Source organism: Dendrobates tinctorius, unplaced genomic scaffold, assembly GCF_039654945.1.
Source record: "Dendrobates tinctorius isolate UK_male_01 unplaced genomic scaffold, ASM3965494v1 ptg000039l, whole genome shotgun sequence".
NCBI classification, from domain to species: Eukaryota; Metazoa; Chordata; class Amphibia; order Anura; family Dendrobatidae; genus Dendrobates; species Dendrobates tinctorius.
The window spans coordinates 54,063,216-54,089,021 of NW_027361707.1; the positions used below are offsets into that span (position 1 = coordinate 54,063,216).

General features: G+C 42.5%; 1 protein-coding gene across 3 annotated transcripts in view; it reads left to right on the forward strand.

Annotated features, from left to right (window-relative positions):
• TBC1D19 (TBC1 domain family member 19) overlaps nucleotides 1–17,294 on the forward strand; it is a 294,506-nt gene extending 277,212 nt beyond the window's left edge. For all 3 annotated transcript variants that reach the window (XM_073574712.1, XM_073574713.1, XM_073574714.1), the window contains exons 20-21: nucleotides 9,487–9,557; nucleotides 16,824–17,294. In XM_073574712.1, the coding sequence (XP_073430813.1) occupies nucleotides 9,487–9,557; nucleotides 16,824–16,898 (146 nt within the window). In that variant the 3' untranslated portion in view covers nucleotides 16,899–17,294. The remainder of the gene's footprint in view (nucleotides 1–9,486; nucleotides 9,558–16,823) is intronic.
• The last annotated feature ends 8,512 nt before the right edge of the window (nucleotides 17,295–25,806 follow it).

The window sequence follows — 25,806 nt, forward strand, 5'->3', positions numbered from 1 at the left end:
AGTATAGCCGTAAAATTAAAAAATCATATTTTTTTCACAAAAATGATCTTTTAACCCCCAATTGTTACTTTCCCAAGGGTAACAGGACCCCAAAAGTTATTGTACAATTTGTCCTGAGTATGCGGATACCCCATATGTGGGGGAAAACCTCTATTTTGGGCGCATGGCAAAGCTCGGAAGGGGAGAAGCGCAGTTTGACTTTTTTGGCTGGAATTGACATCGGACGCCATGCCACGTTTGGAAAGCCCCTTATGTGCCTAAACAGTGGAAACCCTCCACAAATGACACCATTTTGGAAACTAGACCCACCCAAGGAACTTATCTAGATGTGTGGTGAGCACTTTAAGCCCCCAAGCGCTTCACAGAAGTTTATAACGCCCGGGTGTGAAAATAAAAAAATCATGTTTTTCCACAAACATGATCTTTTAGTCGCCAATTTTTTTATTTTCCCAAGGGTAACAGGAGAAATTGGACCCCAAAAGTTGTTGTATAATTTGTCCTGACTAGGCTGATACCCCATATGTGGGGTAAACCACTGTTTGGGCGCATGGCAGAGCATGGAAGGGAAGGAGCACCGTTTGACTTTTTCAACGCAGAATTGGCTGGAATTGAGATCAGACGCCATGTTGCGTTTGGAGAGCACCTGATGTGCCCAAACAGTGGAAACCCCCCAATTCTAACTCCAACCCTAACCCCAACACACCCCTAACCCTAATCTCAGCCCTAACCCTAGCCCTAACTCTAATGGGAAAATGGAAATAAATACATTTTTTTTAATTTTCTTATTTTTCCATAAATAAGGGGGTGATAAAGGGGGGTTTCATTTACTATTTATGGTGGGTTTTAATGTTTGGCAGCTGTCATACGCTAAAAGACGCTTTTTATTGTAAAAATAGTTTTCGCATCACCACAATTTGAGAGCTATAATTTTTCCATATTTTGACCCACCGAGTCATGTGAGGTCTTATTTTTTGCGGGACGAGTTGACGTTTTTATTGGTCCCATTTTCGGGCACGTAACATTTTTTGATCGCTTTTTATTCCGATTTTTGAAAAGCAGAATGAATACAAACCAGCATTTCATGAATTTCTTTTGGGGGGTGCGGTTACACTGTTCTGCGTGTGGTAAAATTGAAAAAGCGGTTTTATTCTTCGGGTCAGTACGATTACAGCGATCATTTGTGTTTTTTTATGTTTTGGCGCTTTTATGCAATAACAATTTCATATAAAAAATTATTTTTGCATCGCTTTATTCTGCGAGCTATAACTTTCGGCAGTATGATGATAAAGCATTGTTTTTTTCTTTGTTTTTTTTATTTTTTAAGGGGTTCACTAAAGGGGTTAACTAGTGGGACAGTTTTAGATGGCGGGTCGTTACGGACGCGGTGATACTAAATGTGTACTTTTATTGTTTTTTTTTATATCCAAAAAATTAATCTAATAGGGAATTTATTTTTATTTTTTTAATTTATTTAGTGATTTTTTTATAAATTACTAGCTGAAGTGCCCGGCGCTGCCCGGGCATAGCAACGAACTGTGGTTAGTTATAGCAAATTATAATACTTCATCCCATAGTCCCGTGCCCATATACCCATCATACATATCTACAATCCCATAGGCCCGTGCCCATATACCCATCATACATATCCTCCATCCCATAGTCGAGTGTCCATATACCCATCACACATCCTCCATCCCATAGTCCCGTGCCCATATACCCATCATACATATCCGCCATCCCATAGTCCCGTGCCCATATACCCGTCATACATATCCTCCATCCCATAGTCCAGTGCCCATATACCCATCACACATCCTCCATCCCATAGTCCCGTGCCCATATACCCATCATACATATCCACCATCCCATAGGCCCGTGCCCATATACCCGTCATACATATCCACCATCCCATAGTCCAGTGCCCATATACCCATCACATATCCTCCATCCCATAGTCAACCATTATGACATCATAATGAGCGGCGGGGCTTGATGACATCAGCGTCGCCATGGAAATCATTGTGACCTAATGAGGGGCGGGGCTTGATACGCACACACTGTTTCCCCATTATGTAGATAGGGGCAAAATTGTTTGGTGAATTGGAACGCGCGGCGTTAAAATTTCGCCTCACAACATAGCTTAGGACGCTCTCGGGGTCCAGATGTGTGACTGTGCCAAATTTTGTGAATGTAGCTGCGACGGTGCGGATGCCTATCCCGGACACACACACACACACACACACACACACACACACACACACACACACACACACACACACACACACACACACACATACACACTTTGAGCTTTATATATTAGATTTTTACACTTTTTTTCACTTTATTATTTTGTCGCGGGGGGGACATTACTGTAATGTGTCAGATCGCTGATCTGACACTTTGCAGTGCAGTGTCAGATCAGCGATCTGACACAGGCACTGCAGCAGGCTTCCTCCGTGCCTGCAGTCAACAGGCACTGAGGAAGCTACCTCCCTGCAGGCACCCGAAAGCCCCCCGTGGCTATCTTGGATCCGGGGGCCTGCAGGAAAGGAGGCCCCCAGAGCAGCACAGCACATCGCGCTGCTTTGGGGGTCTCAGGGAAGCACGGAGGGAGTCCCCTCCCTGCCGATGCTTCCCTAATCCCCTGGTACACTGCGACCATGTTTGATCGCAGTGTGCCAGGGGTTAAGGTGCCGGGGGCGGTCCGTGATCGCTCCTGACACATAGTGCCAGGTGTCAGCTGTGATAAACAGCTGACACCCGGCCGCCATCAGCGGCGCCCGCCCCCCGGTGCGCCGCTGATTGCTTAGACGCACTATCCCGTCCCCGGTCATACAGGCCCGAGTACCGTGGATGGGATAGTATGTCTGATGTCAGACCCAAGCTATCTCATCTTTCCCTTTAATAGGAATTCTTAAATCCCAAGGCCCTCAGGGCCTTATCCCTACTCTTTACACGTACATGTCTGCAGGAACTGACTCTGCTATAACGACAATTAGGGGGAAGCTGGAAGATCTCATTCCTGATGCTCAGGCTGAGGATTGGGAAGAGATTCTTCAATCCCCAACTAAGGTATCTCCATCTATTAATAGAATGACTCAATTATATATCTTACATCAGTCATATCTAACTCCATTATGACTTTTCAAAATGGGTCGTTTCCAGTCCTTGGAAGGTTTGAGGTGTTATATAATGGAAGCAAGCTTTGTGCATATGGTGTGGGGATGCCCCATTATCCTTTCATACTGGTCTGAAGTAATATCGTTGTTAACATCCTTTGTGCAAATTCCTGTTCCTCTCAGTCCATTAGTTTGTTTATTCGAGGTGTTAGACGAAGAGACATGGGGACACTTTATTAGGATTTTTGTACGTGAGACACTTTTTTTTCGCAAGGAATGTGTTGGCGCTATGTTGGATGGGAGAGTCACATCCCTCTCTCAGAGCCTGGATTGACCTGGTAAACTCGGTCATTCCGTATGAGCGAACACTATCAAAACAGGGGCTGTTTAGGGAAATTTCGACAAAATCTGGGACAGATGGAATTCCTCTCATCTCACTATATCGGGGATTGGAGGCTCGGTACCACCGTGACTACTATAGTTGAAATACATTGAGATTTATTTACGGCATCACATAATTTTTTTAATATTGTGTAATATATTAGGCAGCGTGTTAGGTATAGTTGTAGTTTAATTAGATTTGTAGTGCCTTTGTGATATGTACTTTCAAAAGATATAGAGCTTAAAAATGCTTCTGCTTACCTGTTTAGTAATCCACTACCTAAGCAGCAGTTCATACACCTATAAAACTAAACTTGTATAAACAATTTAATGTGCGAATTGTTATTTTCCCATAATTGTGACAAAATGCAATTGCATTATTTTGGTATATGCATATGTGAACATGTTGTTTCTTATTTTCTTGGTTAATCGTATTTAAAAGAAAAAAAAGGTCTTTTTTGGCCTGCAGAAAGTATTGGGAAAGTTTTTACAGATTTATACTATGCTATAAAAGAGTCCTTTATGTTGGTGGCCGTACTTTATGTTGGGAAAACCTGGTAACAGGTTCCTTTTAATATCGGCATAAAAACTGTGTGCCCGTCGGGAGATTCATGGCATTGCTGTCCATGGCCGAGCAGCTGCATGAAAGCGTTACATCACTAAGCACAAGTATAGAGTTTGATGGAGAGGTGTAAAGCCACCACCAGTGGGCTCTTTGGATTAAAAAAATCACGCTTCTCTATGTGACATCTGATGGATGAGTCTGGGCTTGACAAATGCCAGGAGAACATTATCTGCCTGACTGCATTGTGCCAACGGTAAAAAGAGATAATGCTATGGGGTTGTTTTTCAGGGGTCAACCGAGGCCCTTTCATTTCAGTGAAGGGAAATCTTAGGCTAGGTTCAGATTTGTTGATGTCAGAGCTGCGGAGGGCTGCGTAGTTCCTCCGTGAAGCTCCGCCCCTTGCCGCACCTCCTCCATTCAGCTCCGCCTATGTCTGCATGCAGCCTGCGTACCTATCTTTCAAAAGAATCTGTCACCTCATTTTTCACCTATCAGCTGCTGGCACCGCCATCAGGGGTTTATCTACAGCATTCTGTAATGCTGTAGATAAGCCCCCAATGTAACCTGAAAGAGAAGAAAACGAGTTATATTATACTTACAGGGTGGGCGGTCCGGTCCGGGTCCTCCCATCTTCTAATGATGACGTCCTCTTCTTTGCTTCCCGTCGCAGCTCAAGTGTAGGTGCACTGCTCTGCCCTGTTGAGGCCAGAGCCGAGTACTGCAGTGCGCAGACGCCAGACCTCTCTGACCTTTCCTGGTGCCTGCGCCCGGCAGTGTTGGAACAGGAGCGATGGTATTGGTGAGGTAAGTATTAGTGATGAGTGAACATGCTCGCTTAAGATGTTATTTGAGTGTCTTCGGCGTTCTCAAATAATATGTTCGAGTCCCCACGGCTGCATGTCTCGCGAGTTTTCGGCAGCGGTGGCCATAAGGCCCTTTTACATTTAGCGATGCACCAGCGATCCGACCCGGTCAGGATCGCTGGTGCATCGCTAAATGATCGCTAGTGAGCTTACACACAGAAAGATCTCACAGCGATGCAGCAGCGACGCAGCGCACGATACTCACCTTTCACACACAGCGATCCAGACGTCCCGCCTCCACGCGACGCTCGTCTCACACAGCAGGAAGCAGACGACGAGAAATGGAGCCGCCCGATCTCGCGCGATCAGCGGGGGAGTCGGTCGGAGGTAAGTATCACACATAGCGATATCGCTAGCGATATCGCTATAACGTCACAAAATCGGTGACGTTTTAGCGATATTGCTAGCGCTAGCGCTATGTGTAAAACCCCCTTAACAGCCACAAGACTTGCAGGCACATGGACTCAAACATGTTTTTCAAGCACGCTGAACACACTCTGTTAGCACCTGAGATTGCTGAGATAACACCTTATCCGAGCACGTTCGCTCATCACTAGTAAGTATGCCTCTTTTTTAATTTTGGTCATCCTTATGAGCTGTTCAAAAAATACTTTGCTAGACAACCACAGTAGCCATTTATTGGCTTCTGTCCTTTATCAGTGAGGGGCTTAGCTCCCTGGTCTGCAGTGACATCTAAGGGTACCGTTACACCTAGCGATGCACCAGCGATCCCGACTAGCGATATGACCTGGTCAGGATCGCTGGTGCATCGCTAGGTGGTCGCTAGTGAGCTGCCACTCTGGCAGATCTCACCAGCGACATAGCGGTGGTCGGGGATCGCTACTTACCTGTCAGACGCGGCGATCCTGCATCCTCCCGCCTGGCTCCACGTGTCGCTCACAGCAGGAAGCCCAGCAGGAAGTGACCGACGAGAAATGGTCCAGCAGCTTCTCGTGCGATCAGCGATAACCAGCGGAGGAGCCGGTCGGAGGTAAGTATCAGACATAGCGATATCGCTAGCAATATCGCTGCAACGTCACAAAATCGGTGACTTTACAGCGATATTTCTAGCGATATCGCAGAGTGTAACGGGGGCTTAACTGGCCTGATGAGTAGATATAAAAGCTGTGTAGTGAAAATTAGCATCGGCAATGCTATTGCTTCTGTTAGATCGAGCAATTACGTGATTGCCTTGTTTCTCCCCAATATTGCAGTGCTAACATAAGGACACAGGGCTATTTTTATCTGTGACCACCAATGCACTGGTAAATGTGGGATTCTAGAGTATGATGGAAAGAAGGGTTGTTGGAAAGCAAGTTCTTAGACCTTGGGGTTTTTGTAGATGACTGATTTTCCTGCAAATTAAATATAAATGCATATTTTTCATTTTATTTTTTCATTAACTACTTTTAGTCTTGCCACATCATACCCTTGGATATAACCCTATAATTAAAATCTTAAAACAGATGATGTGATACAGATTTGAAAATGAAACATACAAGAAAATGTACCCTCCAGTAGGTGGAAATACGAGGACCAAAGTCAAAATTAAACAGTCCAGAGCTAATAACTACTCTCAATAACAATACAGGGTTGTCCATAATCTGACTCCATCCCTACATCTTTGACCTATCCCTCACATACCCCTGTAATTTCCAGAACCTCACAACACCTTCTTTCATCTGCCCTTGCATGTTCCTCACACAACCGTCTCCAAGATTTCTCTCGAACATCCCCTATATTCTAGAACTCGCTACCTAAACTGATCTTCCAGGTTGGAAACCTTCAGGCACAACCTAGAAACATATCTCTTCAGGAAAGGCTACAACGTGCAATAACCCTGTTGCCACCTCACTACCACCAGAGCTGGTCCAACCCCCCGACCTCCTTTATTTCCCCAGTACCATGTAGATGCAATCCATTAGGCAGAGTCCTCCCCCCTCTGTACCAGTCTGTCATTGTAATTAGGTTATTGTACCTGTATTTATAAGTATGTTCACCCTCTTCACATGTACAGCACACTGGAATTATTGATACTTCAGAATAAAAATGGTAATATGTTAGGATTACCTTCACTTTACAAGTTGGAGTAGATTATAACATTATAAATACTATCGAGCATAAGGTGGCTCTCATCCATACTGTGAGTTGTGTTCAGCACTGTTCACACTAATGATTCTCTTTCCACTTTTTTCTGCTAAATTGAGGACAATCCATAAAAATGGAAATAGCATCATACCTGTAGAAAGGAAATCGGTTGATGTATACAGGACTATTATTCAAGCAAGTATAAATATGAGGATTTTAGTACTATCACATGGTAGATGGACACAAGTTAATTGTGGAAGATGTTGGTGTTGGCCTCAGCGATGGTATGTCTGAAAGTGGAGAACTTTATTTTAATCACTGTAACTGATCTTACTTGATATATTGATATTCATGGAAGGGATGCAGTTTTTAGAGTTGGCCCTAGAGGAGGTCGAAAAATATTTTTTTTTACAAAGTTGACAGTTTGTTTCCTAATTGTGGGACTTTTATACAGTGCCTGCCTTTGTTTAGCTTTGATCATTTGGCATTAGACCCTCGGAGGGCACAAATAAACCATTTACTTAATACTTTATTGTTTATATCTTTAACGCTTCTTTTATTTGACTTAAAAAAAAAATGTTAATTTGGATTGTGTTAAATTAATTTGTATCTACAGTATGTGTAAGGTTATACTGCAGTATAATATTCTATTACCTCCAACCCATTGCAAACGTTCCAACCTGAAGTTAAAATAAATGGCGAGTTGTACAAATATAGGGGCAGCTGTTTTCATTTTTTGCTTTAGTTTTTCCATTTGCCATAATTTTTGTTTTTCCAATCAACAAATCCATCTGAGGGGTTGTAATTGTTAACGGACAAGGATTGTTCTGGCACACAATAGGGAACATTTATTAATCCTGTCCTAAGCGTAGAGAGCAGAAACATACTAGGCAGTCTAAAAGAGGTTGTTCGGCCTTAGGATGCAAGTCTGGAGTGACTGCAGACTTGTGAATCCTCACATTGCGCTCACTGCACACTGTGAGACTACTCCAGTACTGCTGCCGCGAGAGGGCGGTCATGTGGCCGTCAGTATGCGATTTGCATACACGTGGTCACATGCCGACTAGACGTGCACGGCCTCGCTTAATACAAGTCAGTGGAGCTAGGCCAGGCATGTCTAGTCATAGTATGTGTGTGCGCTGCTGTCAGGATTCAAAAGTCCACAGTCACAGACTTTAACCTCAAGCATGGTCAACCCCCTTTAATTTGTTCCAAATTTATCAAAGTGGCTAGTGAAGTTTTGTAAAACAGGTGCATATTTATACTGAATAGTATTACACCCCGATTCATGAAAACCAGCTATTTTCTCTCCTGTCGTGATGAGGAGGTGTGTTGGAGTTAGACGCTCCAGCTCCTGATTTATTAAGAGGCTCACGCCTCTTAATGAATCAAGAGCATCTCACAAGGGGTGTCCACCTCATCAAAAATCTTGCTTCAGTCAATGACAGGAGTAAGATTTCTGGCGTAAGGTAAACCACAGCTTTTGATTAATTAGATGAGTTGTGGGGTCACACCCCTGTCCAATATCAGATCTGCCCATTTTGGTGGAACTAGTAGAAACTGGCATTAAACAGACAAAAATCACAACATTTTTGCGCTACTACAAGTTGCGACTTTTCAAAGCAATTTATTCATGAATTCTGGCAAAATTGCTTTGATAACTCAGGGCCTTAGTTTACATCAACAGTTACTTGTCTTATTTTGGTCCAATAATTCTTGATATGTTTTTGGTGCACATGATCTCAATTTTGGCCACATTCCCTTTCCTATCTAGCTATGTCTCCTTTTTTGGGCATATCCATACATCTGTGTCAAGCTTGTTGAAAATCACATGTAGAACATAATATTTGTGGAGCAAAGCATTGAAACCAGTTTTTGACAAAAGCCAAAAATAAAATCAGCCCCAGGATGTTAAATATGTTCATAATCTGATGCCTCCATCCCTCCCTCTAAGCCTCATTCACTTTGTTAAAAGTGTTGCGTGTGGCATAAAAATTTTTGTGCAAAACAGATGTAGACTGAAATTTCCAATTTTCAATCTGACAGAAAACTGAGGCATCTGTAGAGCACGGAAAAATAGGATGACACAATACAGGCATAAAACTCAAGTCCAAACTTCTCTTGTACCCTCTATAGTAAATGCACGTCTGCTTTTAGGTATGTGACTAGGGTTGTCGTGGTCTATTGGACTCTCCTTGTAGAATATTATTATAGCTTCTCTATTATTGAACTACAACTTCCACAATGGCCGTGCCGTGTCCAGTCACACTGAAACTGGAGACTTGCCGTGTCTGGACTCGACTTTGCAGTATTTTCTCTACTGGATTACATTGATCCTGCTCGGGGCGTGTGTGTGTGTGTGTGTGGCAATGTATGAGCACATGTGTGTCGCATGTGACGCAGGAATGACGGATTATTCATGATGATAATTAGTAGGTCAGCAGTTGAAATATTTTGCATTCTTTTCCAGTCCTGGCAGCTGCTGTGTTTGCCTTCCGAGCAATGAACCTGATGGAGGTGACATCACTGGCTGCTGCTGAAGTAAGAATAAGTTACTCTCCAACGAGATCGAAATAGTTCCTGACCCATTGCCAACCAAAGTAACCTAAGCTTCCCATGTTCCTTCTCAAGAAATGCAAGCCCCTCTGCCTAAATTCTTGCTAAAATGAAGCTGTAGCCGCATGCAATGGCCTATACCTGTTGTCGTGGCTTAGATTGTGCGGCTTGCCGCTTGTCTATCCTTTACACCGAAATTTTGCCTATTTTTCTATATAATTTTTTAATCAGTTTTACCTAATTGTAATTTTATATTTGTGTTCTGATTACTATGTTACATACAGTCTTTTTTATTACTTTTACACCCAACATACTTCTATATTTTTCGTTAAATTTTATTACTATTTTGTACAAATATTTCATAATTCTCTATGATTTTTTTTTTGTTAATGAGAAGCTGTAGTTCAGCTAGGAAGCAAGTGCCGTGATGAGTCACATTGCTAGACTGGAGAATTAGCTGTTAAATGAATATTGCTTACGACGTAGGCACAGGATTCATAATGTGCCTTTATTTTTAGCCCCAACTTGAAATTTTAGACCTGTTAAACACTCATGATACCATCTGTATTTGCAGCGTGTCCAAAGGCCAAGATAAAATACACTTCCCTAGCCGTCGGTGGGAAGAATCATTTGCATTGACATACCTAGGTTTTTACAGTCATTTATGAAGTTGTAAGATACAAGTCTATAAAGAGATCAGTTTTTAGACCACTAGATCACCGAAGTGTTTGCCAACTCACTTGGTGGTCAAACAACATTGCTTGGATTTTTCTGGTGCCGCAATGAACAGTCACAGCAAAAACACCAAAAGTGGGCTATCAATATTGGAGCTCATCCATTAAAATAATCTATAAGCCAAAAAAGAAAAATGGAGCCAAGAGCAATTAAAAAAATATATATAAGATTTTATTGTTATACAAAATAGAATGAAGTACAATTAAGAGGAAAGTAATTATAAAATAAGAGATAAGGGAATCAGCGAACCCAGTTACCACACACAGATATAGGTAAAGCCCCCGTTACACACTGCGATATTGCTAGCAATATCGCTGTAAAGTCACCGATTTTGTGACGTAGCAGCGATATTGCTAGCGATATCGCTACATGTGATACTTACCTCCGACCGGCTCCCCTGCTGGTTATCGCTGATCGCGCGAGAAGCTCCTGGACCATTCCTCGTCGGCCGCTTCCTGTGGCGCCGACGAGCAACGCGTGGAGTCGGGCGGGAGGACATCAGGATCGCCGCGTCTGACAGGTAAGTAGCGACCCCCGACCACCGCTATGTCGCTGGTGAGATCTGCCTGTGTGGCAGCTCACTAGCGATGCACCAGCGATCCTGACCGCGTCATATCGCTAGTCGGGATCGCTGGTGCATCGCTAGGTGTAACGATACCCTAATGGTGCAGATTACAATGTCTAAACAAAGGCATATATAAGGTTACAAAAAACGGTTTAAAGTACAAAGGTACACAGTATCATCTCAAAGTTCACATAAAGTGCATCAGTGCAAGTAAGGGAACATTCAAAACTAGGACTAAACCAAGTATATAAAGTGAAATATAGTCCTATATCAATCACAATTACTGTTTAACGAAATTGAGTATATCTACCAGTAGAAAACAAATATATTTATATATGTTGGAAATAATCCTAAGTAGGAACCACTGGTAGCCATAGTCAAAAAAATCAACAGCCCATGTGGGAGACAGTGAATAATAAGGGAGATAGAGCCAGAATGAGTATATGCCAAAAATGAATAATAGGTGTATAAAAGGGCACAAACCTGTCTGTAATGTGGACTACAAAGAACCCCTACGCGCGTTTCGCTTCTTGCTTCTTCGGGGGGGCGTGATGTCAGAGTCTAATTAGCCGGTTTTTATATCCTGATGGATGGAAGTCTCTCAGATCAGCGAGAATGCGGTGCTTCCGGCTGAATGGCGGTGAGTCAGAAGCAATGGACTCGGCGTCTGACGTCACAGACACACCTCCCACCAGCAGGACGTCACTGCCAGGCAGGGGCAAAGCCTGCGGCGCCGGAGATCAGTGTAAGTGAATAAAATATTTAGCTATTTCTAGCAATCCGTATAAGTGAATGATAACCGTAGTGAGTGAAAGAAGATTTAAGGAGAGTAATTACTCTCATAAAGTGAGAATGGAGTTTTTACAGTAAAACACTGCACTGTACATGAAGCTGATTTAGAGACAAATCGAGGAGAATAATCTCCAATATAAAAACTAATTATTATACAAGAAAAATTATACAATGAAGAAAAAAGAGGGGGAGGGGGCCATCATAATATAGGACAGTGCAATTATAAAGTGCCAATAGGATTGCACATAAAGACCATGCCGAACGTGCATATACAGTCATGGCCAAAAGTATTGACACCCCTGCAATTCTGTCAGATAATACTCAGTTTCTTCCTGAAAATGATTGCAAACACAAATTCTTTGGTATTATTATCTTCATTTAATTTGTCTTAAATGAAAAAAACACAAAAAGAATTGTCCTAAAGCCAAATTGGATATAATTCCACACCAAACATAACAAAGAGGGTGGACAAAAGTATTGGCACTGTTCGAAAAATCATGTGATGCTTCTCTAATTTGTGTAATTAACAGCACCTATAACTTACCTGTGGCACCTAACAGGTGTTGGCAATAACTAAATCACACTTGCAGCCAGTTGACATGGATTAAAGTTGACTCAACCTCTGTCCTGTGTCCTTGTGTGTACCACATTGAGCATGGAGAAAAGAAAGAAGACCAAAGAACTGTCTGAGGACTTGAGAAACCAAATTGTGAGGAAGCATGAGCAATATCAAGGCTACAAGTCCATCTCCAAAGACCTGAATGTTCCTGTGTCTACCGTGCGCAGTGTCATCAAGAAGTTTAAAGCCCATGGCACTGTGGCTAACCTCTCTAGATGTGGCCGGAAAAGAAAAATTAACAAGAGATTTCAATGCAAGATTGTGCGGATGTTGGATAAAGAACCTCCACTAACATCCAAACAAGTTCAAGCTGCCCTGCAGTCCGAAGGTACAACGGTGTCAACCCGTACTATCCGTCGGCATCTGAATGAAAAGGGACTGTATGGTAGGAGACCCAGGAAGACTCCACTTCTTACCCCGAGACATAAAAAAGCCAGGCTGGAGTTTGCCAAAACTTACCTGAAAAAGCCTAAAACATTTTGGAAGAATGTTCTCTGGTCACATGAGACAAAAGTAGAGCTTTTAGGGCAAAAGCATCAACATAGAGTTTACAGGAGAAAAAAGAGGCATTCAAAGAAAAGTACACGGTCCCTACAGTCAAACATGGCGGAGGTTCCCTGATGTTTTGGGGTTGCTTTGCTGCCTCTGGCACTGGACTGCTTGACCGTGTGCTTGGCATTATAAAGTCAGAAGACTACCAACAAATTTTGCAGCATAATATAGGGCCCAGTGTGAGAAAGCTGGGTCTACCTCAGAGGTCATGGGTCTTCCAGCAGGACAATAACCCAAAACACACTTGAAAAAGCACTAGAAAATGGTTTGAGAGAAAGCACTGGAGACTTCTAAGGTGGCCAGCAATGAGTCCAGACCTGAATCCCATAGAACACCTGTGGAGAGATCTAAAAATGGCAGTTTGGAGAAGGCACCCTTCAAATATCAGGGACCTGGAGTAGTTTGCCAAAAAAGAATGGTCTAAAATTCCAGCAGAGCATTGTAACCATTGATGGTTACCAGAAGCAGTTGGTCGCAGTTATTTTGGCTAAAGGTTGTGCAACCAAGTATTAGGCTGAGGGTGCCAATACTTTTGTCCGGCCCATTTTTGGAGTTTTGTGTGAAATGATCAATGTTTTGCTTTTTGCTTCATTCTCTTTTGTGTTTTTTCATTTAAGACAAATTAAATGAAGATAATAATACCAAAGAATTTGTGTTTGCAATCATTTTCAGGAAGAAACTGAATATTATCTGAAAGAATTGCAGGGGTGTTAATACTTTTGGCCACGACTGTACACAAAACCGCATTTAAGCAAAAACCTAAAAAAAATATATTATATAATATAATAGAGGACGTGCAGAGCGGCATGCCTACACAGAACCGCATGCAAGCAAAAGCCTACATACAGAAATGCGCACCCACACACGCGCACACGTCCAAGAAATAGAACAATTAAATATAAATATTATATTTTTTTTAGGTTTTTGCTTAAATGCGGTTCTGATGGCCCCCTCCCCTTCTTTTTTCTTCATTGTATAATTTTTCTTGTAAAATAATTATTTGTTTTTATATTGGAGATTATTCTCCTCGATTTGTCTCTAAATCCGCTTCATGTACAGTGCAGTGTTTTACTGTAAAAAGTCTATTCTCACTTTATGAGAGTAATTACTCTCCTTAAATCTTCTTTCACTCAATACGGTTATCATTCACTTATACTGATTGCTAGAAATAGCTAGGTAATCCATTTTAGTCATTTGTACTGATTGTTATAAATAGATAGGTAATCCAAATATTTGCACTGGATATCCAGCTTTCTGATTTTTTTTTTTTGCTCCAGTTTGGTTTCACAACTTTTACTCCTTGCTGGATGTCGCGTGATGCGGGGAGCGCTTCCTGTTGAAGGCTCTGACTCGTTGTCATGGTCACGCGTCTCCTCCGGTGCTGCAGGCTTTGCCCCCGCCTGGCAGTGACGTCCTGCTGGTGGGAGGTGTGTCTGTGACGTCAGACGCCGGGTCCATTGCTTCTGACTCACCGCCATTCAGCCGGAAGCGCCGCATTCTCGCTGATCTGAGAGACTTCCGTCCATCAGGATATAAAAACCGACTATTTAGACTCTGACATCACGCCCCCCGAAGAAGCGAAACGCGCGTAGGGATTCTTTGTAGTCCACATTACAGACAGGTTGGTGCCCTTTTATACACCTATTATTCATTTTTGGCATATACTCATTCTGGCTCTATCTCCCTTATTATTCACACTCTCCCACATGGGCTGTTGATTTTTTTGACTATGGCTACCAGTGGTTCCTACTTAGGATTATTTCCAACATATATAAATATATTTGTTTTCTACTGGTAGATATTGTAACGATTGGAAGCGGAGGCAGAGATGGGTAAGTTCACATTCGTTTTAATTTTTTAAGTGGAACCTCGGGACCACGGTCCGGGGGGCTCCGAAGGGGGCGTGACTAGTGAGCCCCGGGCACCCGTAGTAAAGCCCCTCAGGCAGGGCCAGAATGGAATACCCGGAGGACACAGGTGCTACCTCCAGTTAGACCTCGAACACGTGGCAGCTGTCCCGGCGGGACCAAAAGGGATAACAAAAGTTACAGCAGAGTCCGTAATGCGCTGGGTCCTGGATCCGGTTAGTTGGTAAGGAGTCGGTTCCAGTGACCTTCACACAGTCCTTGGACTCGGATGGCTGTAGGCGGAACGGGATGGCTTAGGCCCAGATGATTGCTGATATAACCAGGTAACACAGGATACTCATATGCTGTGGAAACAGAGAGCATTAGACAATGCACAGAGACTGCAGATGCAGCGCAGATAGGTTCGCATGAGAACCGGATGTAGCAATGATAAATACTCGTTGCTCCGTCGCTCTCCCTATGGAGGAGAGGACAGAAATAGCAGCCAGTGCGCTGCCATTGGTTGATTGCATTTTTTGAATAATGCACGCCACCTCTTTAAGAAGGCAAGAGAGCGGATGGGCGTGCCCTAATAACCTTAGCTACAGATCTCCTCACAGGATGCCAGGAGGAGGAGGCAGGAGGGAGGAGAGAACGCTGAGCAGCAGCATGAGAGGCTCGAGGTGAGTGCCCAGAACGAAGAGCAGCGGCAGGCCTGGACGCAGCGCCAGGACGGGGGCCAGGTGTAACAACAGCAGGCCTGGGCGCAGCGCCAGGACGGGGACCAGATGTAACAGATATACTCAATTTCTTTAAACAGTAACTGTGATTGATATAGGACTATATTTCACTTTATATACTTGGTTTAGTCCTAGTTTTGAATTTTCCCTTACTTGCACTAATGCACTTTATGTGAACTTTGGGATGATACTGTGTATCTTTGTACTTTAGGGATACAGAGAGTAAGACTTTTTTGTAACCTTATATATGCCTTTGTTTAGACATTGTAATCTGCACCATTACCTATATCTGTGTGTGGTAACTGGGTGTCGCTGTTTCCCTTATCTATTTTTTTATAATTATTTTCCTCTTAATTGAACAGTCATAGCAGTAGCACCTGCTCTAGTCTACATAAAATGAATGTTTACAGTCATTAATGGTGGCAGCATTATTATTATTTATTTTGGTTATATAGAGAAATCATATATTTGAGTGCTTTACAGTCATCACTCACTGTCTGTAACAAGGCTCACAATATAAATTCCCACGAAACACAGGGAGAACATACAAACCTCATGGCTGGATTTGATCCTAGGAAACCAGTAGATTACGCAATAGTGTTAACCACTGTGCCACCGTGTATATATACACAGTCATGGCCGAAATTGTTCCAGAAAATGAAGAATTTCTCCCAGAACGTTATTGCCATTACACATGTTTTGTTATACACAAGCGGAGCTCGAGCTGTTTGCCAAGGAAGAATGGGCAAGAATTTCAGTCTCTTGATGTACAAAACTGATAGAGACATACCCCAAGCGACTTGCACCTGTAATCACAGCAAAAGGTGGAGCAACAAAGTGTTAAGTTAAAGGGGCCGACTAATATTGCTCTCCCCACTTTTCAGTTTTTGAATTTCCACAAAAATTTAAAATAACCAATAAATTTCGTTCAACTTCACAATTGTGTTCCACTTCTTGATTCTTCACCAAAAATTTACATTTGGTATCTTTATGCTTGAAGCATGATATGTGGAAAAAGGTTGAAAAGTTTCAGGGGGCCGAATACTTTCGCAAGGCACTGTATATATTAAAATATACAGTGCCTTTGAAAAGTATTCATATCTCGTGAACTTTTCCACATTTTTTTCACGTTAAAGCCACAAATTAAATATATTTTAAGTAATGAGGACATTGAAACAATGAAAGGCAGATCATGCTGTATCCAGCTACTTTAATAGTCATTGATCAACACCTAGCTGCCGCCTTACATTGTAACCTCTGTACTTCAGCTCTAGTACTTTCTCATATTTAAATATTCATAAACCGATGATATTTAAAAAAAAAAAAAAAAAAAAACAGTATGAGAGACATGGCGTAGTTACATCTTCCAAATAATTCACTCCTTTTCCCTTTTTTCCTCAGGCTGTCCTCGCTGATATATCAACCCTGAAAGTCATGCCTCTTCTTCAGATTTTTCTGTTTGCAGTTGTCACCTAATCTCTCCAGCAGTGTCCAATACCACAGGAACCAGCCAAGAGCTATGCGATATATACAACCAAAGCGAAACTCTGCTCATAAATATCTGGTTTCATTGAATTTGGGAATACGCATTTCTAGTTTTACAAGCAAGTAACATATCCTCTGCAAGAAGTCTTGTTTAGAAAAAAAAATCAACATTTACCAAGTATTTACAATTTTTTTTTTGCATGGAAAAGACCTGTAACTAAAGCATACCTCTAGGATCTCATGTTAAATCCTAGTTTGTACACCTTGTGACACTGTACCAATTGTTTTGTGGTTTGGACACATAATTTTCCATACTCATACTAAATACTGAAAGCATCTCAGTGGAGAATAAATGTTTACTCTATTAAGAGTCTTTCCCTACAGGTATTGGGCATCAGAACTCTACATTTACTGACTGCGCCATTAGGAAAAATGAAACACCTCTCTGCTTAGCATGTGGCTCCTATTGTCGCTTTGGCTAGGCGGCTCCGTGCCCAGTAGAAAGGAGTCCCCTGCTGTTTTGTAATTGGGTGATTTATCATTAAAATTTTTTCAAGTGACAAATATTACATACAGGAAAGATATATATCCTGATACCGTGTTAACCAGTAGATAGAAAAATATTTAGCATTGAAAGTCCTCAGTGGTTGATACCTTTTAATGGCTAATTGAAAAGATGGTTACAAATTGCAAGCTTTCTAGACCAGGGTTCCCCAGTGCCAGTCCTCAAGGCCCACCAACAGGTCATGTTTTCAGGATTTCCCTTGTACTGTACAGGTGATGCAATTATTACTTGGGCAATACTAAGGAAATCCTTAAAACATGACCTGTTGGTGGGCCTTGAGGACTGGAGTTGGGGAAGCCTGTTCTAGACTACTCAGGTCTCTTCATCGGGCTTAGTCTATAGTCATAGTCATCTTTTCATTTAGCCATTAAAAGTTATCAACTACTGAGGACTCTCAATTCTAAATATTACATAGTGACCAATGCTAAATAGTTGAAATGTTTTTAGATGATTGAAGGTGCATTCTGAATTACAGAAATGATCAACTGGATAAGTGAAAACCTGTTACTGTGACTACCATTGGGACTCCCACAGATTGCAAGAACTGGGACCTTGTGTCCTCAGTTTCCACCATGATTATCCCCTGGCACCAATCTTTAGTAATGTAATGTATGGGCTAGTTGTAAGGGTCTGACCGGCAGCACTGAACAGCTGCTGATCGGTAAACGGTTAATAGCCTGGTTTACACTGGCAGACAACTCTAAGCAATATACTCTCAACGATCTGTAGTAGATCGCTCCATTGGCATTGTTCTCGTAGTGTGAGTCCTGTTTGCACAGTGCAATGCTCTACAGAGAATGATGATCTTTTGCATAAGAGATCATTTCACTCAATGAAGGATCTTTTGAGGTCATCAGCAGCCTGTTTACACTGAAAAATAATTATGTGATTATAATCAGTAGAGATGGGCGAACATGAACAGTAAAGTTTGGCGTTCGGGTTCGGCCCTCCAAGCACTGTGTTTGTCACTCTGTCATGTGCATGACAGTGCGGCAAACACTGCTTCTGATCGGCATTGAAATTATTATAGCCGGTCATACAACCGTGGTTTACACAATGTCAAATGACAGCGTGAGCCCGCAACTGTGATCATAGGTAAAAGTTTTACCCTTTAGTAACTGGTGTCAGCTGATAGGACTATGCTCCCATCAGCCTAAGCCTGCTGCCGGTAATAACAGTGAGAGCAGGCGGGAGTATTCATCAGCCGATGCCTGCGCTCTAAAACTATAATTAAAAAAAGCGCCATGTGTTCCCCTGTATTTCTGATAACGAGCCAGACAAAACTAACAGCTGGGGGCTGCAATCCTCAGCTGTCAGCGTTAGCAAAGCTGGTTATCAAGAATAGAGGGATTCCCATGCTGTTTTCTTAAATTATTTAAATAAATTTAAAAATGGCATGGGGTCCCCCATATTTTTGACAACCAGCCCAGCTAAAGCAGACAGCTGGGAGATTTCATTATTAGGGGAGCAGATAGGGTAATCTGTCACAAAGACAAGGATCGCCAAACAACATATGGTCTTCCTGGCGCTCAAGTTCGGCACATAGCTGATCGGGTTGATAGATTACTGGGAGGGATTGGTGTGCACCATGGCCGCGGAGTCCTCATTGACACTGATGACAAAGTTAGAGGTAAGTGGAACGTGCTATGTAATCGGCCGTGGGGTTTTCAAACCCCAAATAAATAAATTCGAGGCCATACAGAACTGGCCCCGACCTGTTACCACCAAACAGGCGAGAGCTTTTCTCGGCATCGTTGGATTTTACCGGAGGTTTATACCTAATTTCTCTGGGAAACTGATCTCCTAAAGGGAAAGTGGTCATGGTGCGGAGGAAGCATACCAGTCTATGAAGGTGGCGCTGTGTGGACAGCCTGTCCTCATTAGCCCCAACTTCAAGAGAGACTTTATCGTGCAGATGGATGCATCTAACGTCGGCCTAAGTGCGATCCTGTTACAGGAGATGAACAGTGAAGAATATCTGGTCACCTACCTAAGTAGGAAACACCCCGGCCTAGAAAATTTTAGCATAGTGTAAAGTGCCTGGTCATTAAGTTGGCCTACGCTATTATTTGCTCGGTCGACCGTTTCGCTTGGTGACAGATCATTCACCCTTGGTGTGGATGAGAAGTGCCAAGGAGATGAATGCTTGGGTCATCAAATGGTTCCTGTCCTTGCAGAATTTCAATTTCACTGTGGAACATCGTGCAGGGAAGTCACAGGCAAATGCGGATGCCCTGTCACGGGCCCCCTGTATGGTGACAAGTATTCAACCACACAAGTTTGAACAGAGGGGGGTGTGAGGCAGTGAGTTTGGTCTTGGGCAAGCTATTTGCCCAAGGCAGATTTAAGAAAACCCGGCATGGGCTTTTATTTTTGAAGTGAACTACAGGATGGTAGTGGGGCAGTTAGCTCCCTCCAGACCAGGTCTTGCAAGCGGCCCATGGCAACAGATTCAATTTAAAAACCCTGCAGCAAGGGTTGGGCGTGTCAGTCTTGGTTTACAAACTGCAGAGGAGGTGGCTCTGCAACATCTGGCTTATGTGAGGCAACGCAGAGCTAAGTGAAGCCAAAATGCATGGCACCCCCCAGCGTGACAAGGTGGTACAGTCGCCCACGACAACAGGTCTTGAATACGGACTATCTTGACCCCCGGCTGCGATACGGAGGATATTGTTTGTTTTCCATTTGTAAGTTACTTTGAATATTGAAGACACTTTGCTTTGAACTTTCCTGTGGTCCCTGCCTGTCTGTTACACTGTGCCAACCCTACGGCACTACAGATACTAAAAATTCTTCACTAAATGTCGCTTGCTTAACCCAGTGAGAAGTGTTATGAATGAGTCACTGAGGAGGAAAAAACAAAAAGCAAGCTAAGCCCAGAAAACCGGAGAGGTTGGTAACTAGCGGATTGCAGACCCCTGATCCTATCCACAACAACTAGCAGTAGCCGTGGAGCGTGCCTACGGTGGTCCTAGATGCCTCGTCATGGCCAGAGAACTAAATAAGCCTAAAGAAAGAAAGGGAAAATCTAAACTGCCCCAGAGCAGACCCCAAAGCAATAGACAGCCCCCAACATGTATTGTCGGTGAAACAAGATGAAAACACAGACACAGATAGAAAGATAGACTGAGCAAACGATGGGGCCCTCACTAACTAGAAGGACAGGAAAGAAAAGCTGCTGTCTGCAATCACGCAAAAAACCCTGCCAAAAAAAAAAGTCCAGCACGTCTGATAGAAAAAGGCCCTGAAGTCGCTAGACTTCAAATCACTATATCAGCACTCAGGTATATTCTGAAGACAGAGCAAAGAGATCAACTGATCAGAGACAAAATGGGGATTCAGCCCAGTCCCAGCCAGGGCTGGCTGAACACAAAAACTAAGTAAACCAGACAAAACTCATATGAACAATAGCAGAGAAAACTCTAGCTTTAGGAAGGCAGGAACCAAACTGGAAACCAGAAGCCACAGTCAGGAAAAATCACCAGCAAGAAACTAGGGAGTCGGCTGCCTTAAATCCAATCAGAAACTCCTGATGTCCAATCGCAGTCTTCTTCCTCAGGTGGCCAGTCTCTGCCATTTAGATCAGCTTCATTACCTCCCTTCACCAACAGAGGGAGTCCAGATAGAGAACTCACTACTCCTCTGTCAGCACAGCCAGCTCCATCACCCTCACCAGAAGCCAGAGGCAAACCCGAAAATGAGCTCACAACAGAGAAGTATGGCGTCTCCTCAAAAACTAAAGTAGACAAATCTTCAGACCCGGATGGCATACACTCCCAAGTATTGCAGCAATTAGGTGCTGCGAGGGACAGGCCATTATTTAATTCACAGATTTCAAAATAACAGGGTCTGTACCACACGACTTGTGCATAGTAACTCTGATGCTAATATTAAAAAGGGGGCAAAATCTGAGCCAGGAAATTATAGGGCTGTAAGTTTAACCTCTACTGTATCTAAAATCCTTCAGGGTTTTCAAAGAGATGCTTTCCTGGAGTATCTCAATAAGAATATCCTCATGATCCAGCAACAACATGCAAAACTAATCTGATCAGCTTCTGTGAGGCGGTAGGTTCCCGACTGTATCAGGGAAATGCAGTGGATGTTGTCAGCATGGACACTGGGAAAAAGCTAAAAAATAATCATACAATTTGAATCTTTGTGCTACTCTCCATGAAACATACTACAAATTACTAATTTTTTTCATTTTACTCTGCCCTTTGCTGGAGAGAATGTGGCCCCAATGGATACTTGAAACCTCTCTTTTGGAATTGTATAAATAACAAAAGTCTTTGGGGGAAAGTGGAATCTTTAATTCATGATATCATTGGTAGTCTTCTTACACTAACTCCACATCTAGCATTACTCTCTTTTTGGGCATAGATAATCTTTTAAAAGACCATCATTATATTGTCTATCATATGCTTATTACTACCAACCATCTGATAGCTACCTTTTGGAAACGCAAAGATAGAAGATATTATTGAAAGGATTGCAGTCCATAACATTTATGAACATAACTACGCTGTTGAAAATAACATTGCAAAACACCAAAAAAAATTGGTATCTCTGCAATACAAAATTTGGGACAACTTTGATTTAATTGTTTAGCTGTACCACCTATCAGGCAGTTGACAACATTATAGGTATCCTAGAAACATCAGAATTTAGGTATAATTGTTTAGTATATTTACCGGTCAAATGTTTGACCATTAAGTAGTTCTCACTCCCTTTTCTCCTTCCCCTCTATATCAGTTTTCCTGTTTCCCTTCCCCTGTTTTGCCTCCCCCAACCCTTTTATTTTGTTCATATCTTTATCCCAACAACTTAGACTTCTTTTTCCTACCCTCCTAACCCTGTCCTCTCGATGACTAGCCTCATTCATTTAGGCTAAACTGCTGGCTTTTTTGTATAGAAGCCTAATATTGATTGCTGTTTTTGGAGTAGTAGATGCAGACCGTTACATAACGACCTCTGCCAGCCGCCCAGTGAATATTGTTTCTGTGGTTTCACTTTCACTATTACCGGAGCACTTCAGCTTGTGAAGCAGACAGTTATATATATAATAATACATTTTATTTCTATAGCGCCGACATATTCCGCAGCACTTTACATTTCAGAGGGGACATGTACAGACGATAGACATTACAGCATAACAATAACCACATAGATCATACCAGATACCAAGAGGAATGAGGGCCCTGCTCGCAAGCTTACAATCTATGAGGAAAAAGGTAGACACGAAAGGTGGGTGGTAACAATTGCCTTGATTGTATGGACCAGCCATAATGCTAAGTGTGTAACAGTACAGACACAGAGGGCTAATGGATGCATAAAGCATGTGGGAACATGATGCAGGGAACCTGGTTATGGTAAAACTTTTGGCTGTGCCACAAAGGGATAGATTAGGTTAATGTGTTGAGGCGGTAGGCCAGGGGATTGGGGGCTAATCGTATTGAAGTGCATTCCAAAGAATTGGCGCAGCACGTGTAAAGTCTTGGAGACGGGTGTGGGAGGTTCTGATTATTGAGGATGCTAACCTCAGGTCATCAGCAGAACAGAGGGCGCGGGTAGGGTGGTATACTGAAACAAGGGAGGAGATGTAGGGTGGTGCTGAGCCATGGAGTGCTTTGTGGGTGAGGATAATAAGTTTATACTGAATTCTGGAGTGGATGGGTAGCCAGTGTAATGACTGGCACAAGGTAGAGGCATAAGTGTAACGATTGGTGCGGAATGTGATCCTAGCTGCAGCTTTCTAGACAGATTGGAGAGGGGAGAGTTTGGTAAGAGGGAGACTGATTAGAAGAGAGTTGCAATATTCGAGACAAGAATGAATAAGAGAAACAGTAAGAGTTTTTGCGGAGTCAAAAGTAAGAAAAGGTCGAATTCTAGAAATGTTTTTGAGGTGCAGATAACAAGAGCGAGCCAGTAATCGGATGTGGGGGGCAAAGGAAAGCTCGGATTCAAGTATGACCCCAAGACAGCAGGCATGTTGCTGGGGAGTAATAGTGGAACCACACACGGAAATGGCAATGTCGGGTATAGGTACATTAGTAGCAGGAGGAAACCCAAGGAGTTCAGTCTTTGACATGTTCAATTTCAGATATAGTGAGGACATGATGTTAGACACAGCGTTTAGACAATCGCTGGTGTTTTCTAGAAAGGCTGGTGTGATGGCAGATGCAGTTTAACAATGATAAATGTAAGGTTATACACATGGGAAGAAGGAATCAATATCACCATTACACACTGAACGGTAAACCACTGGGTAAATTTGACATGGAGAAGGACTTGGGGATCCTAGTTAATGATAAACTTACCGGGAGCAGCCAGTGCCAGGCAGCGGCTACCAAGGCAAACAGGATCATGGGGTGCATTAAAAGAGGTTTGGATACACATGATGAGAGCATTATACTGCCTCTGTACAAATCTCTGGTTAGACCGCACATGGAGTACTGTGTACAGTTTTGGGCACCTGTGCTCAGGAAGGATATAATGGAACTAGAGCGGGTACAAAGGAGGGCAACAAAATTAATAAAGGGGATGGGGGAACTACAATACCCAGAGAGATTACAAAATTAGGATTATTTAGTCTAGAAAAAAGACGACTGAGGGGCGATCTAATAACCATGTATAAGTATATAAGGGGACAATACAAATATCTCTCCGAGGATCTGTTTATACCAATGAAGGTGACGGTCACAAGGGGGCATTCTCTGCGTCAACATAGAAGAGGATTCTTTACAGTTAGCGCAGTGAGAATCTGGAATTCCCTGCCTGAGGAGGTGGTGATGGCGAACTCAGTCAAAGGGTTCAAGAGACGCCTGGATGTCTTCCTGGAGCATAACAATATTGTATCTTACAGTTATTGTTAGGTTCTTTAAAAGGACGTAGATCTGGGGATTTATTCTGACAGAATTTTATAGGCTGAACTGGATGGACTATTGTCTTTTTTCGGCCTTACTATGTTACTATGTCAGGAAAAGAAGCATATAATTGGGTGTCATCAGCATAGAGATGGTACTGGAAACCAAATCTACTGATTGTTTGACCAATAGAGGCAGTGTACAAAGAGAAGAGGAGGGGGCCTAGGACTGATCCTTGAGGAATCCCAACAGTAAAGGGGAAGATGAGAGGAGGAGGAACCAGCAAAAGATACAGTAAAGGAGCGGTCAGAGAGATAGGAGGAGAACCAGGAGAGAATGGTGTCCTTGAGGTCAATGGAACGGAGCATAGTGAGGAGGAGCTGATGATCCACAGTGTCAAATGCTGCAGAGAGATCCAAGAGAATTAGCATGGAGTAATGACCATTTGATTTAGCTGTTAGTAGATCATTAGAGACTTTAGTGAGGGCAGTTTCAGTAGAGTGTAAAGAGCGGAAACCGGATTGGAGAGGGTCGAGAAGAGAGTTATCAAAGAGATAGTGGATAAGACGGGAGTGGACCAGGCGTTCCAGGAGTTTACAGATGAAGGGAAGAATAGAGACAGGTCTATAGTTAGCAGCACAGTTTTGGTCAAGGGATGGTTTATATTGGTATATATTGTGTGTGTGTATATATATATATATATATATATATATATATATATATATTGTGTGTATATATATATATATATATATATAATAAATGTTTTTATTAACACCTATAGGTATCAGGTATCCATGGCTATCACTGACGCAGGTTATAAGCCACTAAGGTATGTATAAACGTAGTTCAAGGTCATGTGCACGGTGAGGAGGGTCATTTCATCAGTTGTATCATGATATGAGCAGAATTTAGTCTTTGAATTTCTTGCCTTTTTTCCTTCTGCTGTCGGTTGTCATAAACAAGTTCTGCTATTCAGTTCCCTCACTGACATTCTTAATCTATGCCAAAAAGATTTAAATTCTTTTTCAAAGCATTTCCTTATCTTAATATATCCACAAAGGTCATTCCAGAGGTTATTATATTCTAGCATTTCAAACGCTGGGTATTAGACTGGCATTTCCTAGCTTTCAGTGAAGTGAACCTAATCCACCAGCCAAGCTACTGAACATAAGAGATTAATGAGCTTCCTAAAATTATCCAAATATCTTGGATACAAACGCTAGAAAAATGAAGCAAAATTTAGAAACATGAGCCAAGAAGAAAAAAGTTCAACTTCTGATTATTTGTATATTTTGACGTGCAATGCTCCTCTGGGAAAATAATATGCAATTGCCTCTTAAGAAAGGAAGAGGACTTGAACTCTATAGCGCCATCTGTTTGTAGTAGCGATCCTACAAGTCACAATCAACCCTTTATCGAGTCTTGTAATATGACTTAGGATAAAAGCCAAATCAGAATCTCAATTTGCAGA